The following is a 13,002-nucleotide window of genomic DNA, read 5'->3' as shown; positions in this document are numbered from 1 at the left end:
AAATGTGATGCTCTTCTACACACGTGTTTCTGTTTCGTACTCATATACACAGTGAAAAAAATATACGAACAACGAGAACCAATGATATAATAAATATACACGACGGAAGAAATATTGTATCCAGGTTTTTTAATATAATCATAGAATATATAAATATTGAACATAAAGTATTTCACCTAAGAATGGAATTTTCTGCAATCCGCAAGAATTGGAAATCATGAAATTTTTTGTACGCTGAATACGGTCATTTCGTACCACTGTCGCCATGAAAGCGCATGCGTATTGCCGTAGATTATAAAGTACTCAGAGCGGAAAGTGTAAATATCCGCAAAAGGAATTCTTGCCATTTAGCTACTACATTCTCTTGCAAAACAGATTACAAGGGATTGCATCATTATTGTATGATACTGTAAGATTCATTCAAATAATAAAAAATAAATTTCTACGTATCATTTTATGCAAGAATCATTATTGTTAATATTGTACACAGCAACAGACATTCTCGTGACACGCATAAGTAACCAACGCAGTTTATTTAATTTAAGCTTATCGTGTTTACTTATTCTTAGCGGATTTACTTCTCTGCGGTTTCTTCTTATCATGGCCATGTTTCGCATCAACTGTTATAATAGTTTTAACATCGGCTATATTTTGATTTAACATTTTTAATTCTTGCAGAGCTCGTTTAGCCAGTTTCCCTTCAGGCGTGTCCATTGGTTCTAGAAGAAGCATCGTCAAGGATTTCTTCAGAAGACTACCGGCTTCTTCAAGGCGCGAAGCCAGTTCCGTTGAAGAAATTTCTCGAGCAGAATACGCACGATTTGCCAGCAACACTAATGGTAAGTGCATTTCATACAACATTATTCCTGAAAACATTCATTTATATTTATAAACTAATCGTATTATTTTTAACTAAATTTTAAGGAGACAAATTTTAAATTCTTCAGGCTACGTATTTTAAGTGCTGTAAAATGGTGACATCAATCCCGCAATATCACGTATTTGGACATTGAACATTGTTATCAATATCCATAGCGATATTGCAAGTAATTTTGATAGCTATTAAAATTTACCTTTCAATCGAGATATCCCTGGTTCGACTATTTCCAATACGTTGTACATTTCTCTACACGCATCCAACATTCGTTGCATAATTTTTTTCGGAGGATTTGGCGTAGTCACTTCTTTCCTATAAGCGGCTAATAATTTCTGCTTCAAGGACAGCATCAAGTAATGATTTGGATGAAAGGATCCCAATAATTTTTTCGTTAAAGTTTCCATCCCCTGTAAACGATTATCGATGGAATATAATTTTTATAGCGTTGAAAAGTATTGGCATAAATTTTTAAACTGCGAAGCAAGTACAAACTTTGATATCGTAATCATCCATATCATCAATCAATGTTTTCGTAATGTTCACGGTAGCTCTTATAAGACGACCACTGATGCAACTTCTGCATTTATCACATTGCCATTTTGTACTTTTTTCGTACGCGTATATTGTCAAAGGAGTTCGAATTCCCATGTAACCTTTTCTACATCGTGGACACAAAATGCTACTCATATACGATCCCATTTCATAAGGATCGCTACATAATGAACATTCACATTCGAAATACTTTCCTCCTCGCAGGTGTTCTCTTCTACCTAATGTTCCCTGATAACGAAATAGAAATAGTTAATGATCATAAATAAATTTAAATTTAATTTCATGCACGGTTTTCTGAAATTATTCATTTTGGTTAGCAACAAGTACCGATATTTAAAAGTTTGATGAAATAATAGAGCATTGTAATAAGTAATTATGGAAAATTCATGTACCAAAAGAGACGATGTATAATTAAAAAGAATTGCTTCGCCTTCTTTAATCGGTATACTAGCGTATACAGTCAGTTGAAAATGATCATCTACTGTGAGATGAGTATTCCCTCTGCAATCGTGAGCCATGAAGGAGGCTTCCACGTATAAACCTCGTAAAAGAAGCCCATCTAGACCTCCCGGAGATCTCAGCTCAAAAGTATTCACATCCAGAATTCCGCACAGCTGTTGCAGATATTCCGGGATAGATGTATCATCTTCAGGAATCAAGTGCAACGCTTTCATTACCTATTTAAATAAACGCTTTTGGTATCAAAAATTAACAAATTTATTCTTCATTTTTTACTGACATTTATGACATTCGTTTCTCTATCTCTCCATACGGATGTGTTCCTTCTTTCTTCCATATGTGCTTCCATTGATTCGATTCGTTTCGATAATTCTGGATCTGTTTGTTTCACTAGCCACAATCTCAGAGGTAACAATATACCAATGAGGGTCTCTATGTTATCCGCCGATAGATTCTCATTAGTTTTAAATATTTCACATTCGTAGGATGTGTGATGTTTCGGTTGTTCCTAAATTTTTGAATTTTAATTAATAATCTTGGATTTTGTGCGCATACTTTCATTTTTAATATTTTTTTTTATTAAATATCATCTTTACTGAATCAAGAGCACTTCTACGGTACATTTTATAAGATACATCTTAGCGCGCTATATCACCACGTATCATATTGTCATGTGCTATATCAACACGTGCCGTATCGCTACGTCCTAAATCGTCACGCACTGTATCGCCACGCGTTATATTGCCACGCGCCATATTGTCACGTGCCGTATAGTCACGTAATACACCCCGCGTGCTACATCATAACAAATTTTTGTAACCCGTTCCAATATATTGACAATTTCACCTGCCCGCTCTTAAATATAACGAGTGTCTACTCTAATACATATGTTTTCAATGTTTTCTGACTAATACGAACCCCCCCTTCTAGTCTTTCCGCGCTAATCATCGTATTGATTAGTAGAATGGACCTTGATATCCAAGTAAAGATAATTAACAAGTGTAATGCTCGACAATGTTGAATTAGAACTCTGTTAGATTAGAAATTGCAACCACAAAGTTTGTGGTAAAGCCACAATTTATTTTTAAATTTTATTACCTGGCAAGCAGTGCCACATAAAGGTGCAATATTGCATTTGGAACAAACATATTGCGTGCCTTTCTTGAGCTTAGGCAATAAACGTAAACACGCGAAACACAGGTAATCATTGCTGGATGTTATTGGTCCAACCGCGATCGGTTTTTCCCGAAGTATTACTTCGCCTGCTTGTAAATTTTTTGCTGCCTGCAAGTATCTTTGGAAATGTGATAAGATACGCGATGTATATCGGAAATGTAATGCTTTATCTAAAAAATCGTTACTTTAACGTCCATATCATTGTAAGTCACAGCTCTTATAATCTTACACATCTTTCTATCAAACAGATTATAGACAAAATTAAGTACTGGAACTTTCTATGGATACAATGTATGTTGCAACTTAATTCAAAATCGACAGATAATATAAAGATAAATAAAGTAAAAGATATTCACATGAAAGGTTACTGGAATCTTTTGACAATTTGTTCAAACTGTATAACACTATAATGTTTTAAATACATTCATTTACATAATACGAAAAATATAAAGTTAACACATTTATTCGTGCAATATATATGTTGTATTCAATGTTTGTGATTTAATGTTTGTACCTGCCGAATTTCTCTGAACAAGCAACTTTGTACTTTAGCGTGGGAGTCGCACTATTTTTCCGTTTCTCCTCCATGATCATATCTAACTGGAGCTTCTCTTCCGTTGGATTGTCGAATAAAATAAAATTACAATTAACTAAAGATATTTAGATATTCGTGGGAGCCTCGCTGTATCGTATATTTCATACGATTTGTAACTGACACCGAAATACAGGAAGTTGTAGCGGGAGTCTCTCTTTGGTACTCTCGATACGCTGTATTATTAGAAGTCAGTGTGGCGCGTGCTTGCAGAGCGCTCGCGACGAAACAATGCGTGGGCACCGTATTAGAAAATGTTACTTTAACTATTTCACCACTACGCATTTCGCGAGACTCTGTGACTTCTGCAATTTAATGTACTATTTCATGCCTAATTGAGATTATTAATAGATTCGCGTACATCACCAGTCAAAAGTTTGCACACATTTGTCGGTGCAACCGGGATCTTTGTTGGGGTGTGCTAGGGTCCCTAGTTCTGCCAGTAGTATCAAGTGTGAATTAGAGAACTCAGGAATTTGTAAATTTAGAAATTTGAAATTTGCAAGTTCGAAAATTTGAAATGTTAAGAATTTAAAAAACTAAGTTTGAGAATGTGGAAGATTTTCGACATAATTCGGTAAAAATAAATAACAGTCTTTGTAACAAAACGTGACCAGTTATTTATTTATATACATTTATTACATACATACAATTTTACATTCGCGTATTAAATAAATACTTTTATACAAATATGTAATTAGAGAAATTATTTATAAATTATTGATCGACTCCTCAAGTTGAGCTAACGACTCTTTTGCGACTATACCTATTTCGCCTTCGGGCGTATCCGGCGGTTCCAAACATAAGATCGTCGCTGCTTCTTTTAAAATGTTCGAAGCTTCTATCATTTTCGATTTTAATGCAGCTTCGTCGATTACTCCGGCGTTCCATAGCGTTTTCGCGACAAACAACAATGGTGCATGAAGCTCGTATAATGTCATTCCTAAAACAAAATCATTATGTTTTATTGTGTAATATACTTTTACTTTTATCTTATTATTACATAGCAGTCTGTGCATAGTAACATTAGAGGATCAACTTTGAAAGTTGATCCACTTTTAAAATTAAATACTTTTCCTACTCAAAAGTATTGTTTATTATTCTTTAATATACAGAATACACTTTGAGTACCACATCATTTACATTTGAAAATTAATTAAAAGTAAAGTTACTAACTGATTTACCATGATTTTAAAGTGTCATTCAAACTGTTAACAATATACCATACGTGGTACTCATGTATTAAAAATCAATATAATGTATATTCTGTATATTATATACACAAGCCGTGATCGTTAAGGGTTAACAAAAAATTAATACAGGCAATAAATAATAATTGCACCTCTTATACGAGAATAACCAGGCTCAATGACGTCCAACACTTGCAGTAGGAACCTGCACATATCGATTTTGTGTTCTAATACGACGTCCGGCAAATCGTCCAGGAGATATTCATCGACACGACCATACATTTGCGTTAATGAGTGTCTGAAAAAGTGAAAGCAGAAATCATTTTACATCTCATGACATTTGTACTGTAAACTCATCAAAAGATAATTGAAGAACCAAAACATTTAGTTAGGATGCTTAAAGCAAGAAAAACAGACTGGTCCATCTTGTGGCAAGATGAAGAATGAAGAATTCTTAATGTCCATCTTGTGACGAGTGTTCTTGCCTAAGGATAGAACATATTAAGAATAAAATCAAATTTACCTTAACATAGTAAGAAAAGCGTGTCGAGGATGCAAAACAGAGCGATATTTCTTCATCACAGTTTCTCTTTCTTGAATAGCATCAGCTCCATCAGCACCGCTTATTTGTTCCACAGCATCAACTTCCGCCTGTATAATTTTCAATACTTTTCGGACCGCTGGTCCTGATGTTGAAAATTCGCAATGAGTACATTTCCATGAACTGTCTGGATCTGCAAAGCATTTAATTCATTAAATTGTCAAAATTGTTTAAATATAAGCGTTGTCTTTTTTAGAATTGAATCACTCATGAGAATTTGCGGTGTCCTCGTTCTGTACATAGTTACGCCAATGACTGTAGATGTGACGGTTATGCGTCTGTCGCGAAATAATTACCTAAAGAATCTAGAGACAAAACAATTCCATTGTCGCATTTGTTACATTTCAATGAAGACATGTGTGTGCCAAGTTCAGTAGGATCCGAGCACCTTGCACAAGCACATGCAAAATGTTTTCCCTCGAGAAGATGTTCTCTTCTGAGCATCGTCGGATATAACGAATGAGTGTAACTTCCATAAAGTTCACCGCTTGGTGGAACATGCACTGTCGTACGCAATCGTATTCTGCAAAAGAAATCAAATCATTTTATTATTGTACTTTTTTACATAAATTCTGTCTTTCTTAACTAAACTAGTTCTACCATTCGAATTTCCAATTTTCTTCGTGTCAACCATTTTGTTTCCATTTTCCGAAATATTTCAAAATATCCAACGTTTGCAAACGCTTACGGAATATTACACTACTAAATATTAATGAAATATTAACACAATGGAATATTACTGTTAATGAGAGTAACAAAAGTATTGTACCTGTAATCTGTAGGTGAAATGCTATGACACGTATTCGAGACACATGAATGATTCATTAGAGCAACTGTCGGATATAGTGCTCTCGCGCCGTAGCCTCTCGATGTTCGAACTTCGAAGGTGTTGATTTCCAAAATCCCACAAGCCGTTTGAATAAGTTCCTCCGAAAATCTGTAGCAAGTGGTATAACGCATTACGTAAATAACTATTAATATCATCCAAAAATAATATCTTTGGATTACGTCAAATATCAATACCTGTCGAGTTTAAGTTGATTCCTCAAATATTCCACTACATTCACCTGATCCGATTTCCAGTGTGCTTTCTGACTTCTTATTTTATTATGCGCCTCCATGTTCTTTACTTCGTTGTTCCATCTTTCGGGATTCTTTTCTGACTCTAAGAGCAGTCTTAACGGTGTTATGCACTCTAATTGTGGGACACCGTTCTCGTTCGCTTCTTCTAGAGCCGCTTGCACGTTGAACTTTTCGTTTGCTTGCACAAATATCTGTAAACAATTAATGCAGTTAGTAGGATTTCGGATATGATGATCACTAGCGGGGCGAATGAGCAGATCACTAGATCATTTGATGTTTTGATCACTAAATCATCGGATCATTAGGTTATTGGAACATTAGGTCACTGGATCACTGGATCATTGAATCAGCGGATTACCAAATCAGTAACTCATTGAATCACTAAAACACTAGATCACTAGACATCTGGATCCCTACATCCCTAGATCCGTGGATCTGTAAATTGCGATATCTCCATCTCGATTCCATGGATCCGGAGATCTCTAAATCGTAGCATCTCTATTTCGATTTCTTAGGTCCCTAAAACCCTAGATCTTCACATCCCTACATCACCTCTAAATTCCCACGTACCTAGATCTCCACATACTTGGATCTCCACAATCCTAGATCCCCATATGCCTAAATCCCCACATCCCTAAATGTTCCTAGAGCCCATTATGCAAGCTTTCTAATCATTATAGTACACATTAAAATATCAAAATATACACGGAAGCGGAGGTGTTAAAAGTAGAAAGTTGTGGTGAATAGGTATTAAAATATGCTAATTGCTTTTTCATTTCGCACCTGGCACTCGTAATCTTTATGTTGCGGTTGATTTTCACATTCAGTAGAGCAAACAGGCCATCCGCATCTTGAGCAAAGCGGTTTTTCGGTTAGTGACGGAGGCCATGGAGCGTAGCACGAAAGACACAACGGATATGTGAATGCCTTCGGTCCGACGACGAAGGGCATTTCGGTGACGATTTCTTCGCCCGGTTGCAAGTCTTTATTAGCTACCATGAATCTGAAAAATGGATTGACGTTAATAAAGTATTTAGAATCCAATAGCTTCTAAGGGCAAAGATTTTGCTGTATCTTTTATAGTAATATATCTTTCTTCTTTTTTGTAGTGTCTACAGTGAAGTCTTCTTATATAGTCTTAAATTGAGATGGACAAATGAATATATTAATTTTTACTTACCTTCCTACTTTATCATTTTTAAGAATTTTATACTTCTCCGTACTCTTCACTTCCTGGTTTGTGGTAGCGCCCTAGAAAAAGTTATTATAAATAAAATTTAAGTATTCGTTTATTTTTAGATGAATTGATTCTATACGTTTTTACTTATTGTATACATATCTTCTTGATACCTTCTTTACGCAATAAATACGATATGAAAGACAATACCGTTCTAAATTTTTTGTACCTATACAGATACGCGGATAAATCAATTTAGTGTGTCGATTTCATAATAACTATACGTATATTTCCTGTTTTGAATTACGCTCTTTCTATATCTTTTTTCGTCGACGTATAACTAACGTTAGGTAAAATCTCTGTTGTTTATTATCGATAAATGGTTTTATATTAAAATCGAAATCAATGTAAGTCGACTAAATGATAACAATGGATTAGAACGTCGTTTTGTATTTTCTCACGATAAATGAGTGATGCAGAAGTATTAAATACTTTAAATAAATAACGCTGTTTTGCCTCGTATGACAGGTAAATATTGATTTTATTCATAACCTGAATGAAAACAACTTTTACATTTTAATTTTCAAAGGAAATTCTTTTGGTTGTGTGTATCAAACATTGAAGATATGAGCCACATATATTCTTCGCATTAAAAAATTTAAAAAGATGGACGAAACTGAAATTAAGCGAATTTTTGAATATATGACAAAGTTAAGAATACTGTTAAAACTTTTCCCGCTTTAAAAACAGATTCCTAATTGTACAGTAATTTACTATATAATCACATTATTTGTGATTAAAAATAATCACATTATTTGTAAACTTTAAAAACGATATTACTTGCGAAATATGTGATAATAATAAAGAAATAAAAAGAAAAATTATTTCGATAAATTAAATTGGTTTAATTAATCAAAACTTGAAACGTACCGAGCTCTGTTGAGACATGATCAATGAATGTTTAATCTGTGTTAATAATCGGTTTCCGATGCGTGCTTTTTACACTCGAATAAAATTCCACGAACCACGAACGTGAAAAGATACAAATGCACTGAATATTGAATCTGTACGGTCCTTTATATATAACCAATTGTCTTATTAAAAATATACTATGCACAAACACTGCCAAAGCAATGATCTGAATCGTCTTTCGCGAAGAGTCTCGACTGTGCGTTGAAAATATAGAAGTCTTCGCATTGAGCTAGCCGGTCTATTTTAAGATCTCGAAATGTGTAGAAACGTCCAAGCATTTCGATTAGTTCGCAGGATAATCGAAAAATAAAAGTATTTTTTATGTTTTCTCAGATTTATGCGCAGTACTTTCATTTTCCAATGTCTTCACAAATTTATGAGCATTCATGTCATTCTATTTCGCAAAAGAGTTAATTCGTGATAAATATTTTACGAATAATTCAAAAATACGAAAATTAACTAGTAAACAAAATTGCAATTGCTCTCAAGTCTGGCTTTCATTTGGAATATCAATTGAAATAACATTCGAATTATAGCTGACTAATTACAATATACATACATTGTTTATAATCTGTATAGGACATGAATGTCTAAAATAATTGTTTGTAAACAATTATTCTTCGCATATTAATTACAAAATAAATACGTTGTATTTACGTTTAAAAGATTTGTATATAATGTTCTATTACGAAACTCCATTGATGTCCATAAACAAATGCAAGAAAAATGTAAAATGATTTTCAAAATTCTTTTCTATTTATTATTTATAATGCATTTACCTAAACTGCAAATATTGTAAACGTGTTCGTTGATAAATAATTGTCAAGCGAGAAGTATTTTTTTCGGTATTTTTATCTTCTTTTTTAACGTTCAATAAATTAGGCAAACAGGATAAGTGCAAAACTCAAGTGAGGGTAACTCGAATGAGGGTAACATTCGAGGTTACGTAACATCCAGAAAGTAGATCAATACAAAAATTAAATAACCGATCGTATCTCGTTTAGTACAAAACTAAGATTTGTTATGAAATATAATATAATTTTTTTTTGCTTCAGTATCAAGATTTTCACATAAAAATAGATTTAATTTTTTTTTTTTTGCGTTCTATCGTGCGCGTGCGCAGGCACAGTTGCGCGCAGGTTCCATTTTTCTCTCCCGGTTAGCATATCGTCTCGAGTACGCAATTATAAGACGAAGTCACGTAGTTTTCTTCACTCGTGTCTTGTAACATAAAATAGTAAGTATTAATGAATTGCATTACGTACACGCATTGGATATAAGTTAAAATCTTCGTTCGCGCGTGTATAGCACGATATTTATAAGAAAAATTTAATTTTTTGCGATGCCGGCATGACTTACTGATAATGTCGGCTGTCGCCTAACGGTGTTATATACTATTATTTCTGTTAATTTTGTTTTAAATGGATTTGAACGTCTTATTAGTACTACGCGATTTAAGTAGTAATGATTTTTGTTGGAAAAGGATTATTTCATTTGTCACGACATGAAATTTATAGTGAGGAAATTGGAAATCACTGATTTACGCCTTATGTAATACCTAGGCAGGTCAATACCACTCCATTTTTTTTCAATGTTATGTTAAATTAACGATATATTATTATTTAACTCATTCTGTACTTTTTATTCGTGTAATTATGTTAATAATTTTTATAATTATATATTGTGTAACAAGTTTTCCTAACTAATTTATAATTAAACAGTTCATATTCATTTTTTTTGTTAACTATATTAAACATTATGAATTGTATGAATACTATTTTATAACAGTGTTACTGAACAACATATTAGAATTTTTTTATTAATTCAGTCATACTTGTAATTTGTTGTGTTATCAAATAATTGTATAATTTACTAACAATTTATGATTGAAATATTCTTTGTGCAGATTATAACATAATTTTATACTGTTTAGCCATCTAATATTTTTGAGTTAAAGATTACTATTTTTAGAATACTTTAGTACTGTTCCTAGTCAAATTTGTAATTATAGAATAATATGTTAGGTTGCTCATTTGTTGCAACAATGATATTTTTTGAGTTACCATTATAATTCTAGTTTATACATTTTACTGATAAAGTTCTGAAAGTTAGCTTTAAAAGCTGGCATGTGATGACAATTACATTTACATAATGTCCTTGCAAGATCATAAAGCTTCAAAATATTTAAGCTTATTTTTTTTCAAAATCATGATTTTCAAGTTGTCACTATTGCAGCAAATCATTGGTGTTTGTTCATTTTCCGACAAATGTACATTAAATATTTGTAATAAAATGTACGTATGATTGTGACAAGTTAATAGTGAAGTTCATGGATGTATTTGATATCTTTTTGTAGATCATGGCCCCACCATCATACACTGAATTAGGCAAAAATGCTCGCGATTTATTTACCGATGGATATCACTTTGGTCTTATTAAGTTAGATATAAAATCAAAGACCAAATCTGGTGTAGAATTTGGTACTGGTGGGGTGTCTAATCAGGATAGTGGAAAAGTATTTGGTACTTTGGAAACCAAGTACAAAATTGATGATTATGGGTTAAAATTTAGTGAAAAATGGAACACAGATAATACACTTGCTACTGATGTTACTTTTGCTGACAAATTGCTCAAAGGTCTTACCCTTGGCTATGGCTGCACTTTCTCCCCACAAACAGGGTAAAATATTACATCATTTAATCTTATCATTGTTAGATCATCTTATAGCTTATAACAAAAATTATAATCTTTCTTTTTGCAACTGTAGGACCAAGACTGGAAAGTTAAAGACAGCTTACAAACAAGATAATGTATCAGCAAATGCTGATTTTGATCTTAGTTTGTCTGCGGGTCCTCTTGTAAATGCATCAACTGTTGTAGGATATCAAGGTGAGTTAAAGATATGCATTATTGCTTCATAATAATTTTTTACTACCATATAGTTATATCATATACCTTAATTTAAGCTATACTCTATAATTATTAACACTTTTATTTATTTCTAGTATTAAAATTGAGAAACATTAGATACATTTATTGTTTAAATTTTTAATCATTTTCGTACATTTGTTTCCGTGTGATTGATTCCTTGTAATTCCAATCAAGCCTCCTCCTTTTTCATTCTCAATATCCAAGATATGCCAGAAGAAAAGTGTAAGGCTATGATATAATAAAACTAAATGAGTTAACTTATTGTAGGTTTTAAAATGATTTAATTACATTTTAGGATGGCTGGCTGGTTACCAGGCCTGTTTTGATACACAAAATAATAAACTCACAAAGAATAACTTTGCACTGGGATACATTGCCTCTGATTTCACTCTCCATGCTGCAGTGTATGTTTAAATAATATTATAAAAACTTCTAAGTGTAATAACAAATTTTGTTAAATTCTTTTCATGCTTTCTATTAATTTCTTTTTATAGAAACAATGGCTGTGACTTTAGTGGCCTCATTTATCATAAGGTAAAACCAGAACTGGAAGGAGCAATTAATCTTGAATGGAATTCAAGTAATAATGTTACACAATTTGGAATTGCTACCAAATACAAACTTGATTCAGATGCATCTGTCAGAGCTAAAGTCAATTCTAATCTTCAAGTAGGTTTGGGATATCAACAAAAGTTACGTGATGGTAAGTAAAATTAAATTTGTCAAAATAACATTTTCTAATCAATGTAAACTGTCCTTTATTTGATTAAAATTTGTTAATATTTTTAGGTATAACTTTGACACTATCTACAAATATTGATGGAAAGAACTTTGGTTCTGGTGGACACAAGGTTGGTCTTGCATTAGATCTTGAGGCTTAAATCTGATTGATCACAGACACAAAAGGACTTGACTCACTGAAAGGTCATTTCATGACCTTTGTGTCATAAAAGCAGCATCACAGTACATGCTTCAGTTAAAATATTGCCTATAAAATATAGATAGGTTTATCCCAAAATAGATGCCACGAAATATCATGCATCATTTAAAAATAGTTAAAGGAGCATTAGTTTAAAATATACACAATTATGAGTATAAATATGGTATAGTAACAATACCTTCTCATAAACAGTGCGATTCATAACTCCTTAAATGAAACAAAAGTGTACCATCCTTTCCTCCATAATTCGTTTACGTTTAATATGGTGCAGCCATACTAATTCCTGTGGAAAGTTTCCAATCTAATGATATGAAAGATTGCTCTAAACTTAAAAACAAAAAATACAGACATAGACAGTGTTGATTACAAATACTGGTGAAGTTAAATTAGAAATAAAATGTGTTTAAATTTTCTGGAAGTATATTTTTTAAGTAATAAATGTTATCAAGTTG

General features: G+C 32.7%; 3 protein-coding genes across 5 annotated transcripts; 1 reads left to right on the top strand and 2 right to left on the bottom strand.

The window, feature by feature from the left end:
* Positions 1-108: 108 nt before the first annotated feature.
* Positions 109-4,125, bottom strand: LOC100880648 (SET domain-containing protein SmydA-8). Its single transcript, XM_003704891.3, has 7 exons — positions 3,579-4,125; positions 2,987-3,182; positions 2,169-2,396; positions 1,822-2,106; positions 1,370-1,657; positions 1,074-1,284; positions 109-866 (listed from the first exon to the last, which is right to left on the bottom strand). Exons 1-7 carry the CDS (start codon positions 3,656-3,658, stop codon positions 556-558), a joined length of 1,599 nt encoding a protein of 532 aa, XP_003704939.2. The 5' UTR covers positions 3,659-4,125; the 3' UTR covers positions 109-555.
* On the top strand, positions 703-12,962 carry LOC105662941 (voltage-dependent anion-selective channel). Of its 2 annotated transcripts, none has more exons than XM_012289013.2 (6): positions 703-839; positions 11,036-11,358; positions 11,447-11,568; positions 11,906-12,014; positions 12,105-12,313; positions 12,400-12,962. In XM_012289013.2, exons 1-6 carry the CDS (start codon positions 837-839, stop codon positions 12,489-12,491), a joined length of 858 nt encoding a protein of 285 aa, XP_012144403.1. In that variant the 5' UTR covers positions 703-836; the 3' UTR covers positions 12,492-12,962. The 2 variants fall into 2 exon arrangements, with proteins under 2 accessions (XP_012144403.1, XP_012144404.1); XM_012289014.2 differs by lacking the exon at positions 703-839 and adding an exon at positions 9,756-9,916.
* Positions 4,244-9,590, bottom strand: LOC100875868 (SET domain-containing protein SmydA-8). Of its 2 annotated transcripts, none has more exons than XM_012289015.2 (9): positions 9,459-9,590; positions 7,711-7,781; positions 7,314-7,533; positions 6,471-6,721; positions 6,217-6,384; positions 5,744-5,970; positions 5,370-5,580; positions 4,999-5,144; positions 4,244-4,599 (listed from the first exon to the last, which is right to left on the bottom strand). In XM_012289015.2, exons 3-9 carry the CDS (start codon positions 7,527-7,529, stop codon positions 4,367-4,369), a joined length of 1,452 nt encoding a protein of 483 aa, XP_012144405.1. In that variant the 5' UTR covers positions 7,530-7,533; positions 7,711-7,781; positions 9,459-9,590; the 3' UTR covers positions 4,244-4,366. The 2 variants fall into 2 exon arrangements, with proteins under 2 accessions (XP_012144405.1, XP_003704980.1); XM_003704932.3 differs by lacking the exon at positions 9,459-9,590 and adding an exon at positions 8,638-9,053.
* Positions 12,963-13,002: the final 40 nt, after the last annotated feature.

Source organism: Megachile rotundata, chromosome 1, assembly GCF_050947335.1.
Source record: "Megachile rotundata isolate GNS110a chromosome 1, iyMegRotu1, whole genome shotgun sequence".
NCBI classification, from domain to species: Eukaryota; Metazoa; Arthropoda; class Insecta; order Hymenoptera; family Megachilidae; genus Megachile; species Megachile rotundata.
The sequence above is the reverse complement of the archived record's forward strand: the minus strand, read 5'-3'. Positions and strand labels throughout refer to the sequence as shown.

Excerpts from the sequence above, each read along its gene's own strand:
- LOC105662941 (XM_012289013.2), top strand. Across the intron at positions 11,569-11,905 it reads AACTGTTGTAGGATATCAAG|GATGGCTGGCTGGTTACCAG; the intron begins GTGAGTTAAAGA and ends ATTACATTTTAG. Across the intron at positions 12,314-12,399 it reads TCAACAAAAGTTACGTGATG|GTATAACTTTGACACTATCT; the intron begins GTAAGTAAAATT and ends TAATATTTTTAG.
- LOC100880648 (XM_003704891.3), bottom strand. The coding sequence starts at position 3,658 with ATGATCATGGAGGAGAAACGGAAAAATAGTGCGACTCCCACGCTAAAG. Across the intron at positions 2,107-2,168 it reads GAGAAACGAATGTCATAAAT|GTAATGAAAGCGTTGCACTT; the intron begins GTCAGTAAAAAA and ends TTATTTAAATAG. Across the intron at positions 867-1,073 it reads AGGGATATCTCGATTGAAAG|GAATAATGTTGTATGAAATG; the intron begins GTAAATTTTAAT and ends GAATGTTTTCAG.
- LOC100875868 (XM_003704932.3), bottom strand. Across the intron at positions 5,971-6,216 it reads ATTTCACCTACAGATTACAG|AATACGATTGCGTACGACAG; the intron begins GTACAATACTTT and ends TTTCTTTTGCAG. Across the intron at positions 4,600-4,998 it reads TGGTTATTCTCGTATAAGAG|GAATGACATTATACGAGCTT; the intron begins GTGCAATTATTA and ends ATTTTGTTTTAG.